Source organism: Syngnathus leptorhynchus, chromosome 11, assembly GCF_054491065.1.
Source record: "Syngnathus leptorhynchus isolate UIUO chromosome 11, UIUO_Slep, whole genome shotgun sequence".
Classification (NCBI taxonomy): Eukaryota; Metazoa; Chordata; class Actinopteri; order Syngnathiformes; family Syngnathidae; genus Syngnathus; species Syngnathus leptorhynchus.
Window position 1 is genome coordinate 9,449,007 of NC_141205.1, and position 14,769 is coordinate 9,463,775.

Sequence of the window (14,769 nt, forward strand, 5' to 3'; positions counted from 1 at the left end):
TGTCCTTACTACCAACAATAAATCAATCAATTTACTGCAAAGAATAAGTGACCATTATATTTTAATTTGGTACAGAAAAGATTTGAAGTGTATCAATTTGCCTGACATTGAATAAAAATAAATAAAAAGAGAGCATCACTGTCACCTACTGCAGTAGATGTGCAATTACAAGATGCACAAATATACACACAGATGATTGACAGAGTCCATGGGCAAAAGTGGATCAGGAGGTCTGAGAAACAGACGGTTTTCTCCTCCAGCCCTTCCACATCTTTAGTAGTTTCTTAGTGCTGTAGGACACCGTCTTCCACATGCCTGCAAGAAAGAGACAGACCAAAGAGAATTGTATAATTGTTCAAAACAAAACATAAAATCAACTACATTTGTCAAGCAAATCACAAGAAAGAGATCCTTACCAGCTGTCGCTATCCCTTTGATACTTTGTGTTATACTGGAGGATTTCACAATAGAGGAGATACCTGAAGATCATATATAACAAACAGTATATCAATAAATTAGCCAGCAGTGGCTTCATACAGCGCCATTTATTGGCAGTCTGGATATGAAGAGGTGAACATCTCCCAAGTAAAAAAAGTCTTCAAAAGTACCAAATAAGACCAACCACACTGTTTGCATGAAACCCATATTTTCTTGGCTGAAATTTGCTCATTACCTTGCTGCACAACTGCTCCACAGTCAGGGTCCTGAGCCATCTGCAGCAGGATCTCCTCTACGTCCCTGTTCTTCCCGGGAGGGTCCACCAGCCTGGTGATCCTCTGCTGCAGTGTGCGAGGCAACCCCATCAGCTGGACGAACTGACCCTCTGGGCTTTTATCGACCTGTGTGAAATTCAGTGACTTTAGGTGAACTGCAATTTCATATGGAAAATGTTGTCTTCTTAGGGAGCGCATACCTCCAACTTTCCTTGTTGGGGTTTGTAGACCACTTGGGGGCAGTCCCGTAAGATGTTGCTATAGAGAATGCGGAAGTGCTCTATGTTGTCGTTCACAATATTGGCCACCTTGGATTTATCCTCTCCTATCACCATCCTGAAATCACCTTGAGAGGACCAAACCAATTATTATACTTGATGGATCGCGACTAGCGACGCAGAGTGTGTGCTGCCACATAGTGTTTTGCAATACTTAATCATATTTGAAATTGCAAAAATAAAAAAAATACAGTACAGAATATGTTGCGCCTCAAAATGTCGTTTACTAATCCAGATAAATACACCTTTAACTTCTTATGTTGTTTGTTCGCAATTATCCAATTAATTTAGTGTGCAGTCTGTAATAAACACATAAATACGTACCGGCATATGAAAGGCCAGCTATCTGGAGGAAAAGCTCCTCCTCGCTGAAACTCTCTGGTAGCATAAGGAATGAGGCTGTAATAGCACTTTTGAGGTTGGCCACTAAAGCGGCACGCAGCTTCCCATTATCGCCCTGCACCAGCAATTTCACCTGCAGAGGATAGTTGGCCGTTTTGTCAGATTACAACTTCAACATTTTCCACTACATTTATTCTTCTATGACTAGTTCGTCCAAACACTTCTCTTCCTAATCAAAGTGACTGTCCCCTGAAATGTTCAGTACATAAAAACTAAGTAAGATTAAGTGATAATTAAATTACTGACCGGTTTGTGAAGCCGTCCCGCAGCATATAGGGTCTTCCAGTGCACGAGGTCATCAATTAGACACTCAGTACTTATCACACCATATTTAATAATCTAGGAGGAAGAAACACACATGTATGCTCTTATCTACTCTAAATAACTTAAACTTAGATTGCGCTTTTTTTTTTTTTTTTTTTACCCTCCCGTCGACGGGCACCAGCGTGTTGTAGTACATAGCTGCCCCATGGTCACTCTGTATGGAGCTGATTGTTGCGGGCCCCAGTAGTTTAAGGATGGAGTAATGTTTACGATTCTGCAACAAATTCATGGTGTGCCAAGTGACTGGATCATCCACCGCAAACACAAAGTCCAGCATGTTTTTCTGAAAATAAACAGAGAAAATGCACACAATTATAATTTCATAATACTCCAAAATACAATTTTTTATTACTTTTTCCTGGCACCTTTCTCTTCCTGGCTTCATTATGCTTTTTGCATCTTTAATTTTCCAATTCGTCCATTAAAACACTTTTTCTTCCTGAGTTCTTGCGCTCACTATTTCCTTCCTTCCCCTCAGACATTTATTGGCATGTTTTCCTTCCTAGACTGCTTGCCTTAGACCTCTTTTATTCTTGCATTTATTCCTCCTTTGTTTCAACTTATTATATTTTTAGTCCTACTGCACCAGACCAATTCAGCTTTACAAATCAAATGTTTTGTTCTTAATTCAAAGTAATCGCCATTCTTCGTGAACCACCCTGCTCTGTTTACAACTTGTGTCACTTGTTACCTCCATTTGACCTTGGCTGGTTCCTTGTTGTTTAAAAACTCCCGATCCATAGGCGAAAGCTAAACTGATATCCTGAGGGAATTGTGACAAAATCCTTCTGTAGAGCACGCCTGTGTTGTGCAAAACTGGTAGAGTCATTTTGTCACTACATCGAACGATCTCCCTATCGACAATACAAGCTTGTTACCGATAAGGGAGCCGTAGATATATAACTGACGAAGTCACTTTCAAAAAGGCTTAATAACATTTCAAATGGATTGATAACTAACTATTAACAACTAGACTACGCGCTTGCATGTGGGGGAAATTAAGGTTGACAACGTTCCCATTCACCGCTGTTGTCGCGTAGGTTCTACGTCACCATGTTTTGATTCACTACCAGCGTCGCGTAGGATACACGTCAGATATTTGCGCAGAGGTGGAAGAGGCTCATGGGAAATGAAGTGCGAGGACAAAAAAACAAGGAAGATCCCTTGTTAGGCCGGCAGATGGCCCCTTTGAAATGTGTTTTTTGCGTGAGCAAACATTGCTTGTTTATTATACCCCAACCTCAGAAACTGTGTGGCAGATATGCAACGCACCTGAACCCTGAGCCACCTACTATAAATTCCATCATAATAATAATTGCATAGTGGTCATCACTTGAAAGACTACAGATGTTTATGAGAGAACCTGGCAAATGTGCCATAATAGAGGAACGAGCACACATGCTGTCTTCCACGAATAGCCTCCAAGAACCATCAAGGAGTTCAAGAAGGTTAAAGTAAGTTATTTGACACTAAAAAGCAAAACCTGCTGCCATTAGTGTTCCATTGACTGTTCTAATTGAATTAACACACATTTAATTAATGCTAACAATCATGACAGTTTGGGTCATGTCTGTAGTCCACCATTAGTATTTGACAAGGATAAAAACCAAGGAAATTCCCAAAGGCCAAACATCACCAGCGAATGAATATTGATAAGGTCACTAAGCACTAATGACGAATGAGCTCCCTCACTGTGTGCAAGTGCCTTGGTAATCAGTGATGTACCAATGTCGCAGCAAAACACATTTTCCACCCGGCATGGTGTCACAGAAGAGTCAAATTAGTGCGGCTTAACCTGAGTATTTATTTCATAGAGTGATTTTCCTCATTATAGATTTAGCATGATTTGATATATAATTCAATACATAAGTGTGTAAATTGTAATGAACTAATTACGTATCCAAAATTTGAATAACCTTAGCAAAGCTGTCCTTAAATCCATCCATCCATCCATCCATTTTCTGTACCGCCTTATCCCAACGGGGGTCACGGGCGTGCTGGAGCCTATCCCAGCTGTCAATGGGCAACCCTGAACCAGTTGCCAGCCAATCACAGGGCACACAGAGACGATCAACCATCCGCACTCGCACTCACACCTAGGGGCGATTTGGAGTGCTCAATCGGCCTACCAAGCATGTTTTTGGGGGATGTGGGAGGAAACCGGAGTGCCCGGAGAAAACCCATGCGGACACGGGGAGAACATGCAAACTCCACACAGGGAGGGCCGGAGGTGGATTCAAACCCGCACCCTCCTAACTGTGAGGCGCATGTGCTAGCCAGTGTTCCACCGAGCCGCCCTTCCTTAAATCCGTTGATAAATTAATACATTTACTCAATTCACCATGAGGATAGAGACCTCAACTGATGCTTCTTTTAATAACAGCGCCTCTGCTGGTCACCGCTAGAAAGTGCAGTTCATTTTGCCTGAACCGCTTCAAGACCCGATAAATCAAAAATCATTTCAACTTATCGGTTAAAATATCCATCCCAATGTGCAACAATTCTTACGAAGCATTCTTATGCAATTTTCCTGATATTAGACACCGCCTACATGCTCATTGGATGGACTCGTGCACACAATAAGTACAAGCATCTCTCCAGCTTTTTGCACCCGTTGCCATGGAGATTACCATTGCTGTCCGTGCTATCGTGATGGAACATCAAAAGCACCGCCGTCATTAAACCAAACACACACACACATAGGCTTGTGTGGCTGCACAGATGCTCCACAACCCTCTGGGAAGATGGTAACATCCACTTTAATTTTCACGTCATATTACCTAAATGGCTTTTGATTTTTATTTCAGGAGGGACAACTGTCGTCTTGCGTGCATGCATTTGTTAAATAACCCAGGTTTGTAAATGCAATGTGTGCCATGTAACATGTAGGCCAGGAGGAGCTTATAGGATGTTTTTCCAGTTCACACGGCAAGCTCGGTGACTCACCGCAGTGCCCTCACGCGTCACCGAACAGAAACCGGCGGGTGCTCTCCTTGACTCGGCTTGAATGCATGCAAAACTATGCATGCATGTTTAACCGAGGAGTATGTTTGAAATTCAGCTGTGTGAACCACAACACAGTCAGAAATCCTTTGCATTTTTTTCCATTGACTTTGTTTTGTCAGCTGACACTTTTCTCATTACAGTGGAATACTAATTCATAAGTTGTCAACACATGTGTGTTAACTGGGGCATCAGTCATCATTAGCAAGGCCTGTCAAAAGAGATGAGAAGCTGTTGTTGGTATTGCTTTAGGGTGGAGGTTAAAAAAATAGTTGTACTAGTCTAAAGGATTAGGGTTCTGCTTGTCTTGCATTCTAAATTAGGTAATCAATCTCTTCTGATAGATGCACATTCGGCTGACAGTGTGGAACTTAAACGTTGGAACACGTTTTCCTATCCTTTTGGTGAGTAGTACCATTGAGAACAATTTAATAATAAATGCAAGCTTGTTAGTTAATTGCATCGGTAGACACAAGTGAAAATCTTCACGTTAGGCCTAATTAGTCTGCTACAACGTTAACATCGGTAGAAAACGGGGTGACTGAAGGTTTTATCGATACTCTACTTTACAGACTTGAAAATCATCACGGTGAAGTAATTCCACGTGCCTTATAAACTCATTAGACAGGTAACTTAATTGGCATTTAGCATGTTAGCCGTTAGTGCCTTCATACATGCGCAATAATGGCAGTTAGCAGTACATGTTTCTTTCTCAGCACGAATAAGGGTATATTTCATTTTAGTACCATTTTGTGTTTTTTAACTTCGACCCAACCAAGAGCGTAGGTCATTGACAATTTTTTCAAAGACCTCAACAGATTGAAAGCAAGCATGATTAAATGACCAATAAAGGTGAATTGCATGAAAAGCTGTTTAAAAATACGACCTAATACAGATAGGATAACATTTGTAGAGCTCATCTGAAATCTCAGCACTTCACCCTTTTTGTGATATTTCTAAGCCACAAGATTGTACGACCAGACCTTTTGCCTCCAGAATTGTCGAGTTGTGCGCTTCTCGTGCTCTGATCCTAATAAAATAAGACAGAGGGACGGATAGCGGTGTTTGTTTTTATACTGAAAGATACCACAACAAATAGCTGCTGCGAGACAAAGTTTTGGCATTATTTTGATCGTGCTTCAGTTGACTCAGCAAGAGATGATACAAAGACACCCAATATCCTCGAGAAAAAAAATGCAGTAAGCTTTGCTGTCATTGACATTTTCAAGCCTCCCCCGTCTCCCTGCAAATAAGAATTTGATATGGAACTGGAGGGATGGATGTTTTCTCAAAAGGTGGGTGGGGGGGTGGGGGGTTTACGTGTTTAAGAGATGGATGGCACGCAATGGTGGAAACCCCTTTACTGGTTGCACACGGCACACAACGCTACCAGGCTGCAGCACGACACACACAAACACACAGACAGGAGTGGTGTATGATGTAGGAGGAGGAGTGAGTGCGAGGGGAGGAGGGAGGGGGGGGGGGGGGTTGTGATAAGCAGAGCCAGCAGCATCCCTTCATTCGGCACGCAGGAAGTCAGGAGGCGGCAGCTATAGTTTGAGAGCGGAAGAGCAGCAGCATCTCACCCACAGGGGGCGACGCCACATCTCTCTCTCTCTCTTTCTCTCCCGCGCAAAACGCATCACGCACATGCAATCGTGAGAAGCCCAGCAGGAAGAACAACAGCGTGGAGAGCAGTCTCCTGAAGACTGGAGCAGGGCTGCGTCCATCGCCTCCATCCATTGCTCCATATGCTCTCTGACATTCTTCACTCAACCTCGGATTCTCACCTCTACGCTTCACCGTGACCCTCTCTGTCCGCCCGTGCGAGCTCTCGTTTGACCACTAACCCAAAGAAGAAGCAGGATTTCCCAACGCCGCCATGAACTTCCTACGCCGCCGCCTCTCCGACAGCAGCTTCATGTCCAACCTGCCCAATGGCTACATGTCGGACCTCCAGAGGCCGGACCCGCCTGCGCCCCCTCCCCCGACCGCCTCATCGCCATCCCAGCAAGGTCCCGTTGCATCCCAGGCTCTTGCCCAATCTCCCACCCAAACCCCATCCCAAGCCCCCGTCAGTTCCCCGGCTCCTCAGGAGCGCCGCCTGTCCCAGCAGGCTCAACAGCTGCCTCAACAGGCCCAATCCTCAGCCTCATTCTCCTCTGGCGGTTCCTCTGGGTTCTTCAGCTCCTTCAGCTCCATCACCAACGCGGTCAAGCAGACGGCGGCGTCCGCTGCCGGCTTTGTAGAGCAGTCGGCTCCCTCTCCTTCCCTCTCCAAGAAGTTTAAAATCCTCCTCGTCATTGATGAGCTGCAACATGAGTGGTAAGTGACCGTAGGGATGATCCAATAATATGACCCCCTGATCCTCTGCAAAGATAGTCGTCAATGATCAACACCACATATTCTGCTGTCATTTTCATTTGTGCTCCATTGTCCACTCGCCAGACCAGTTCCGAAAATAGCAAAAGCCTCGAAGTTGAGCTTTTCTCAAGAGGTCACGTGTGTCGTGCTTTCATCATCTTGTGCATGTGTCAGAGAGCTGTGAGTAAGTGTTTCATCCCTGGATAGCGCACATTGGCTAACAGGTTATTATCCTTACGCTAACACCGCATACATCACCCGCTGTCATAGAAGGGGCATGTAAGCTGTGAATAAAACATCACTCTTGACGGCTGTATTGTGTAATAACGTTTCTAACTCCCCACTTCAAATCATATAATATGTGAATCGCAAAGTACAGCCTGTCGTTGGATATTGATTGTGTGATGAGATTATGTAATTGTTCAAGTCCCGGCGCATGTGATTTGGTGATCGTCACGTCTTGAGTCTATCTTGTGTTGCTCAATATCGGTTAAAGGAGGCGATCAATTTTCAATACCGCCCACCCAGTTCGGGGTCATGGCGTGTATCCCAGCTCGCTCGGATCTACAACCATGACTGGTCACCAATCAATCGCTGAGGAAATGAAACCACTATTCTCTAACCACTGCATGAATTCTTCTTGGTTCCATCTTCATGAAAGATGCAGCTTCAAACAGGAGCACTTAGAGCACAGTCCACCGTCATGATGGAACAATGCCAGATTGTGATAGATTTCTCCCTCCGAGATGAGTGGCTAGTGAAATCATGGCCTCTTTTACGCAGAGATCCAGTAAAATGGTCCCATTAGAGTCGTAAGATCTGGCAATAAGCCTCCTTTGCTATTTACTCCGTGAAGGAGAGATATTGCCTCCACGGTGTCAGCATTTTTCTTTTTTTTATCCTGCACGCAGACATGTAAATACATGACAACATCAGCCTGCTGTAACGTATAGAATATTTCACAGGGCAGGAGATTTGAATGTGAAAATTTCACACCACTCGGCCTCCATTTTAGTATTCACAATTTACACATCATCGGGTTTCTGTTCCAGCTCTGCGACGACAGCCAAGGGTGGAGGAGACCCACCCGGTCCCTTCGTTCCATGTCAGTGCTGTTTGTACTGAACATTGACCCAGATAAATGTGGGAAACAATCTGATTTGAAGACAAACAGGCAGTAAGAGAAACGTAGCAGGAAAAAGCCAACAACAAAAAAACGCAAGTCCAATGAGTTTTATTAGCTGTATGATAGCCGTAGAAGACAGTCCGGCATTAAGACTTTTTTTTTCTTTAACCTATTAGTCAACAAAAGGCCGAATCCGTAACGACATCCAGTTTCACACAGTGACACAGCATCATACATTCAGATAATGTATGGCCCCCTCCAAAAGTATTGGAAGGTCAATTTCTTTATTTTGGTTGTATAAACTTTTGTGGCCTTTACATCCTTGCAAAATCAAATCCGGTCCAGAAATGATCCAATTATACCGTCTTCAAATGTATATCGCTTTCTCGTCGCTATTCGTCAACGATCGTGATTTTGACAGTATTCTGAGAGCATCGCCTACCTCGTCACGTTTCGGCCTTAGCAGAGTGAATACGAATGAAGAGATATGCTTTAACAAGCTTTTCATCCATTTTCTGTACAGTATGGCTAATCCTTTTCAAGGTCCTAACAGACTTCAGAAAAAAGGTGGACTTGTCAAGACATATCTAGAAACAGACAACCCATCCACGGTCACCACAATCCACACTGCCCAAATCCAAGTCAGACAAATGTACCACTACACCATCAACCTACTTTCACTCTGATTGTTTTTTCAAGAATGTCATTTTTTATCCTCACTACAAATCCATGTAATTATTTTGGAGCTAGTAACTGGTCCCACGGTGCAATAAAAAAATTTCACCAGTGCGTCGGTGGACTCTTATCACGCTTCTGTAGAAATGACTGCTTTTACAATCAGTCTTTTATGATTGTGTGTTTTATTCAAGGAGGTTCCCAAGCACAGTGGTGGCTTGAATGTGAATATGAATGGCAGCTCTGCAGTATGTTAATCCTGCGTCTCTTGCTGCGAGTGTTTTGGTGGCATATGATTGGATGGCGGCCACCCGTGATGCGGTGACGAGCAAATGTGAGAAGACGCCGCAGCCTGCATCCATAAAAGCATCACATTTTGAATGCATGGCCGAACAGAATGCAGTCTTCCTTTTTTTCATAATGTTTGCGGCAACTGTTTAATTAGAAAAATAAACAAGGCTCTGAAATATAATTGACATTTTAATACAGTGTGTGCGGATGTGTTTTATATTATGAGTGCCTGATGAATGGGGTGACTTTCGTATCTGTGATCCTAAAATACTGAAGGGCATTTTTAATTGGAAATATATAACATCTATTCAAAATTGTAATATCAGAAAATTACCATTTATATTTATAAGGCTTCACACGATTATAAATGGAATCGCAGTTCTATCGTTGCTTCTGGCATGTGAGTCAGAGAGACATTGCGCTAATATTATTGATTTTCCACTCTGCAAAAATTAACACAAAAGCTTTCATGCTCTTAACTTCCAAAACAACAACCATGTTAGAAATCCCTCCCCTAGATTATTTTCTATTTTATTATCATACCATATAAAATGTCATCAAATAACACCGCTAATTGATCAGCGTACACTTCACATACAGTTAGCAACTTTTATTTTGACTTGCCTTTGATTCAATAGATTATTATCATTAAAACACCCTGTGGTGGAAAAATAACTCTATAGACTGCGAAAAGCATCGTCTCACATTCCAGGGAAAAATACAAAGGGTCCATAAAAATAAGAAATCGAGCAACAGACATCATTCGCCAGGCGGCTAGAGTTCTATTTCCGATTCAGTGACTGGATGATAGTTTTCTGTCTCTATAGGCGACTCGCATTCCAGGTTCCAAAATGGCCAGAGCAGGGTCTATCTTGCGTCCCCATTACAATAGGCAACAATCAGTGAAATTGTGCCAGACTCTTCAAGAGCCATCCACCCAAGTGAATGGATCCATTCAATGGAATAACAACGAATCCCATTTTTCCATAAAACCTATTTTTGTCGTAAACAACCTTTTTGTTGCAACCAATGTGTTCTTTGATCGACACGGTGCAAATACAGGAAATTGGGTTTTGAAAGACGGTACCTGTCTTTCTCTCGATGTACAATTCATCAGGTGATGTTATCAGCTTTGTGATTTTTTTTTTCAAACCTAGCTAGATGTTGTTGCCAGCTACAGATAATTTATTCTTCCCAGAGAAAGGCATCCCATATCTTCTATCTGTCAAGCCAAGTGCCGTCCTTAGCTGACACATTCAGTCGAGTATCGTGCACATTTGCAATCGCAAGAGGCCCGTTTCGAGGAAAATGGGGGCTTAAGCACTCAAAGGGAATCCAATGCAAAATCCAGTAGAGCACCTTGCCAAAACGTGCTTTACTGTGCATTTAAACGTACAAGTACATTCCTTGGTTGACTTTATAGGCTCAATCAATGAAAAAAAAACTATTCATTTTAATTTAAGATCAGCAGTCTGGCAGCAATAGATGACCTTATTTGAAACACCTCCCGTCCTTCTCCTTGGTGCTACGTTGAAATATATTACAGGGTGATTTATTCACTCGGCAGTCACCTTTTTTGCCCAAAGTGTCTTACATTTAATCCCCTCAAAGTTTGAAAAGGTTAAACTTGAGATTTAACAGCCAGAAGCAGAATTTGGGTTGTAACAACATTCTTCTGACATTATGGAGGCTTTTCAATCACCACTTAGTGAAAAAAAGCTTTTGAGCAATCGATCATACTGTTTAAAGACCCCAGCAGTGATTTTTTTAACATTTTACAAGCCTATTTGACAAACATTGGCATCTTTTGCTGCAAGAGAAAATTGAGGTCCTGCCTCTAAATATCAGAAATTAGATATGATCCAGTGCCGTTTTTTGCAAACGTGATTCAAAAGAGAGGAGGAAGATGAAAGGACGAGCGTGTTTAGTAGCGCAGACGTAGCGGTTATATAACACGCTGTGAGCCCGCTGGGATGACGGGTGACAGAAAAGACAGAATCCAGGGACGTTCAAGGTGATTCCGGCATGATAAATAAAATAAGGCTCTAGTCTGGAAAAGACCTTTTTTTTTTTTTTTTAATTACATGTCATGGCCACCTCGCCTCTTCTTTTCCCTTTGCTGCTTCTGGTTGCCTTTCATCATGACAGTTAGTCTGTGTGCATCTCCAGAGAAGAAGACTGCTGCTACTCTTACTGCTGGCTTCCGGAAGTGATGAAGCAATGTGATAAGACACGATGAGTCAGCAGTTTAAGCCCAAAGGCCACATCTGTTCTCTTCCCCTTTGCTCTCTCAAATCAGGACTGCACATCACCCTTTTTACTCGTCTTTGTTCCGCGTCAGCACCGGTGATTCCATTTGGTCCAGCCCTCTGTTTTCTACAGCACTTGTTTTCATTAGCGTGCATGTTTTGGAGATACCCCAAGGAAAAATGTGCCTGCCGAGATTCAAATCCAGATCCCCTGATTGTGACCATGCTGCCTGAATTGGTGTCACTTCATTGGCAGCTATGTAGTGTTGTAGGAGAAGATCAAACAAGACGCGACCTGAGCAACAATCATTTCTTAACTTCACATTAATCCTTTTTTAAATCAAGCACAATCAAGAATATATTTGCATCATATTTCACCACTAGTAGATTTTATTTTGACACTAACAAGACCGTCACCACACAATTATTGTCACTCCTCACTCAACCTCTACTAATGACTGCATAATTTACACGGTGACATGGCTTTCTGATTAAAAGAAAAAAAAAATCATCTTTATTTATTATATGGCTGCTAAGCAGCAGATTCAAGATGATTGCACTGTTAATTGCACAGCTTACATGATGAATGTTTTCCTTGTAGCACTATTTATTTCTGTGCAGAGCTTTATGCTCGCTCCCAAGGGTCTGGGTCATTAGTGATTGCAATGGCAGCGGTTAAGTCAATACTTACTAACTAATCAGCATCAATTGAAGCTTTTGTCCTCAAGGTCTGCTGCAGTTGGATTACTACTCATTATTTGTTTACCTTTAGGCTTCTAGCTAATTTTGCACATGATGGGAAGTACGGTGCCTCCAGTGACTCTGGAGATCACGAAGACAGCAATTGCAAAATGCACATTGCACATTGCAAAATGGGACAATCCAACAATGAGTTGGACCATTTGAGTAGATCTTTTTATTTTTTTAAATCTAATATACAGCATAAGCGTTCTGACCTTTTGCTGATTGTTGGATATTGAATGAACAGATCACTTCATTTCCTCTGTATACAGTATATAGCCTTTCAAGGACAGAATGGGGCGGCCTTGTATAAATGGATATGTATGCTGCATAAAAGATGCTTTTTTTTTTTTTAAGGGCAATAGAAATGACTCCAGCAGCACTTTCTGTCAAGTAAGATAGACTAGCGATAATGACATATTGAGGTATCTTTGTAGTGAATCATTGTAAAGGAGTATTAAATCAACACAGTAACCTTTTCTCCCATCCCTTCACAGTTCAAAACGTGGCAAAGGGCAACCTTTGGCTTGACAATACAAAGAAAGAGGCATCGTTAAGTTTTCTATGTGGGCGCTCTGCAGATAAACCAGTTACCATGCGTGAGGCAAACAGATACCGAAAAAGGCCATAAAGAATACCGATTGGCCTCACACCAGCTGGTGTTACCATGGCAACAAGTAATTCTTTCTTCCTAACTAGAAACTAGTGCTGTCAGGAGACCTAGATGAGATTTAACGTTAAATTATTTGTAGATGGTGGGAAAACAGATTAAATAATGGTTAATGAATCAATTTGTATCTTTTATAAACGCAGAAAAAATGGTGACTTTATTCATTCATTCATTTTCTGAACCGCTTTGTCCCCATTGGGGTCGCCGGCGTGCCAGAGCCTATCCCAGCCGTCATCGGGCAGCAGGTGGGGGACACCCTGAACTGGTTGCTAGCCAATCGCAGGGCACACAGAGAAAAACAACCATCCACACTTGCACTCACACCTAGGGGCGATTTGGAGTGCTCAATCGGCCTACCAAGCATGTTTTTGGGGGATGTGTGAGGAAACCGGAGTGCCCGGAGAAAACCCACGTGGGCTCGGGGAGAACATGCAAACTCCACACAGGGAGGGCCGGAGGTGGAATCGAACCCGCACCCTCCTAACTGTGAGGCGGACGTGCTGCCCAGTGCGCCACCGAGCCACCCTGGTGTTTTTAATTTATTCAATTTTATTTCATGCTCAAAAATCAGCTGGATCCGGATCTTTTTTTAAAGTATTGTCTTTTTAAAAAATATATCTGGATCCAATTGATTTCATTTAGCACAACCACTTAATGAAATGAGTAAATAAAAATAAAAATTGCAGTGTCTAAAGGTGAATCTCAATAACTTTGAAAAGTTTAATATATTTAATTCAAAAAGTATAATTCATATATTAAATACACACAGCGGGCGACACAAAATGAAACATGTTTAAATAAAATGTATTACAAATCTAATCATATCCCAAACACACATGGACATACTTTGAACTGTCCTAGTTGCTATGGTAACATACTCATTAGAGACATCAGAGGTTAGTGCTAAAGTATGTTCTGCACTGATTATGATTTGTCTTAGTAGAACTCAAATTGCTGTTTATGTTCTAATGCACATTCAATGCCCAGCCAGCAAAGCCTTAACAGTTCTTCTCCAGCTTCCCTAAGTTCAGGTAATTTGATCTGCTGTGCTGTGGTGCAATGCAATTAGTCGACTGGGGCAAAAGAGACGCTCTCTTGTGCAGGCACATGGTATCTAATTAAGACATACAGTATAATCTCAGCTGGTTAAGTCTCAGGGGCAACAAACACACAATTGTGTTACCAGAAAGTATCCAAAGTACATATTGCGTGATGCTGGTTTACTTCCAAGGTTTTTTTTTTTTCGTTTTTTAATTCTTTCCGTTATGCTTCCACCAAGTAGAACACGCAGGCGAACTGCTTAGTTTGGTTGGGATTCAAGTCGACTGTGTTCAGTCTCACAACGGCGCAAACGCCCGTTTTTAAGGACACCCATCTATGTAAATAATTCTAGTGTTAGTTCAAAGGCCAATATTTTGTGTGACTTTACGGCCAAAGCCTTTAATTTGTAAGTTGTGCTACCTCGGGTTTGTTTGAGTTCCAAGGCTTGACTGTACAAGCATAACCATGACAACCAAGTCTTAAAATTTTCCTCAATGCAAAATATTTGAACTGAGAAGAAAATTGTAACAGACGATTGTGTCACTACAATTCTTTCAAAAATATCTTCATAATTCATCCCCCCTGCGTTAGGTGCAGACGGCAAATAGTAAACAGGTTTGCTGCCCGAGGTCCTCCTAAATGAATTCTGAGGTTCTGGCTTTGTTCCACGAGCATAAACAAGATGAAATCTGATCTTGTGTTAGCTGGAAAAAAGCTTCCATGTATCTCCCTTGTGAGGTTTATTTTTTTTTCTGCAGCATTAAGGTACAGTCGATGCGAAAGACCATTGTTATTTTTCCCGGCCGTCAGTAGAGGGATAGGACGAGCGTAAGCAAGGAGAAAAAGCAAATGGAGCGACAAGAAGAGTCAGATGGGAGAGCTGTGATAATAG

At 42.2% G+C, this 14,769-nt stretch overlaps 2 protein-coding genes across 3 annotated transcripts in view; one reads left to right on the top strand and one right to left on the bottom strand.

Moving 5' to 3' along the window:
• Positions 1-44: 44 nt before the first annotated feature.
• Positions 45-2,770, bottom strand: tamm41 (TAM41 mitochondrial translocator assembly and maintenance homolog). Of its 2 annotated transcripts, none has more exons than XM_085924205.1 (8): positions 2,409-2,770; positions 1,818-2,000; positions 1,640-1,732; positions 1,316-1,466; positions 914-1,059; positions 674-839; positions 417-479; positions 45-315 (listed from the first exon to the last, which is right to left on the bottom strand). In XM_085924205.1, exons 1-8 carry the CDS (start codon positions 2,544-2,546, stop codon positions 224-226), a joined length of 1,032 nt encoding a protein of 343 aa, XP_085780331.1. In that variant the 5' UTR covers positions 2,547-2,770; the 3' UTR covers positions 45-223. The 2 variants fall into 2 exon arrangements, with proteins under 2 accessions (XP_085780331.1, XP_085780332.1); XM_085924206.1 differs by lacking the exon at positions 2,409-2,770 and adding an exon at positions 2,083-2,402.
• A 3,832-nt stretch (positions 2,771-6,602) lies between these two features.
• syn2b (synapsin IIb) overlaps positions 6,603-14,769 on the top strand; it is a 33,874-nt gene continuing 25,707 nt past the window's right edge. The window contains exon 1 of the mRNA XM_085923795.1: positions 6,603-7,045. Coding sequence (XP_085779921.1) covers positions 6,603-7,045 — 443 coding nt within the window. The remainder of the gene's footprint in view (positions 7,046-14,769) is intronic.

Excerpts from the sequence above, each read along its gene's own strand:
- tamm41 (XM_085924205.1), bottom strand. The coding sequence starts at position 2,546 with ATGACTCTACCAGTTTTGCACAACACAGGCGTGCTCTACAGAAGGATT. Across the intron at positions 2,001-2,408 it reads CCAGCCAAGGTCAAATGGAG|AAAAACATGCTGGACTTTGT; the intron begins GTAACAAGTGAC and ends GTTTATTTTCAG. Across the intron at positions 1,467-1,639 it reads CGGGACGGCTTCACAAACCG|GTGAAATTGCTGGTGCAGGG; the intron begins GTCAGTAATTTA and ends TATCCTCTGCAG.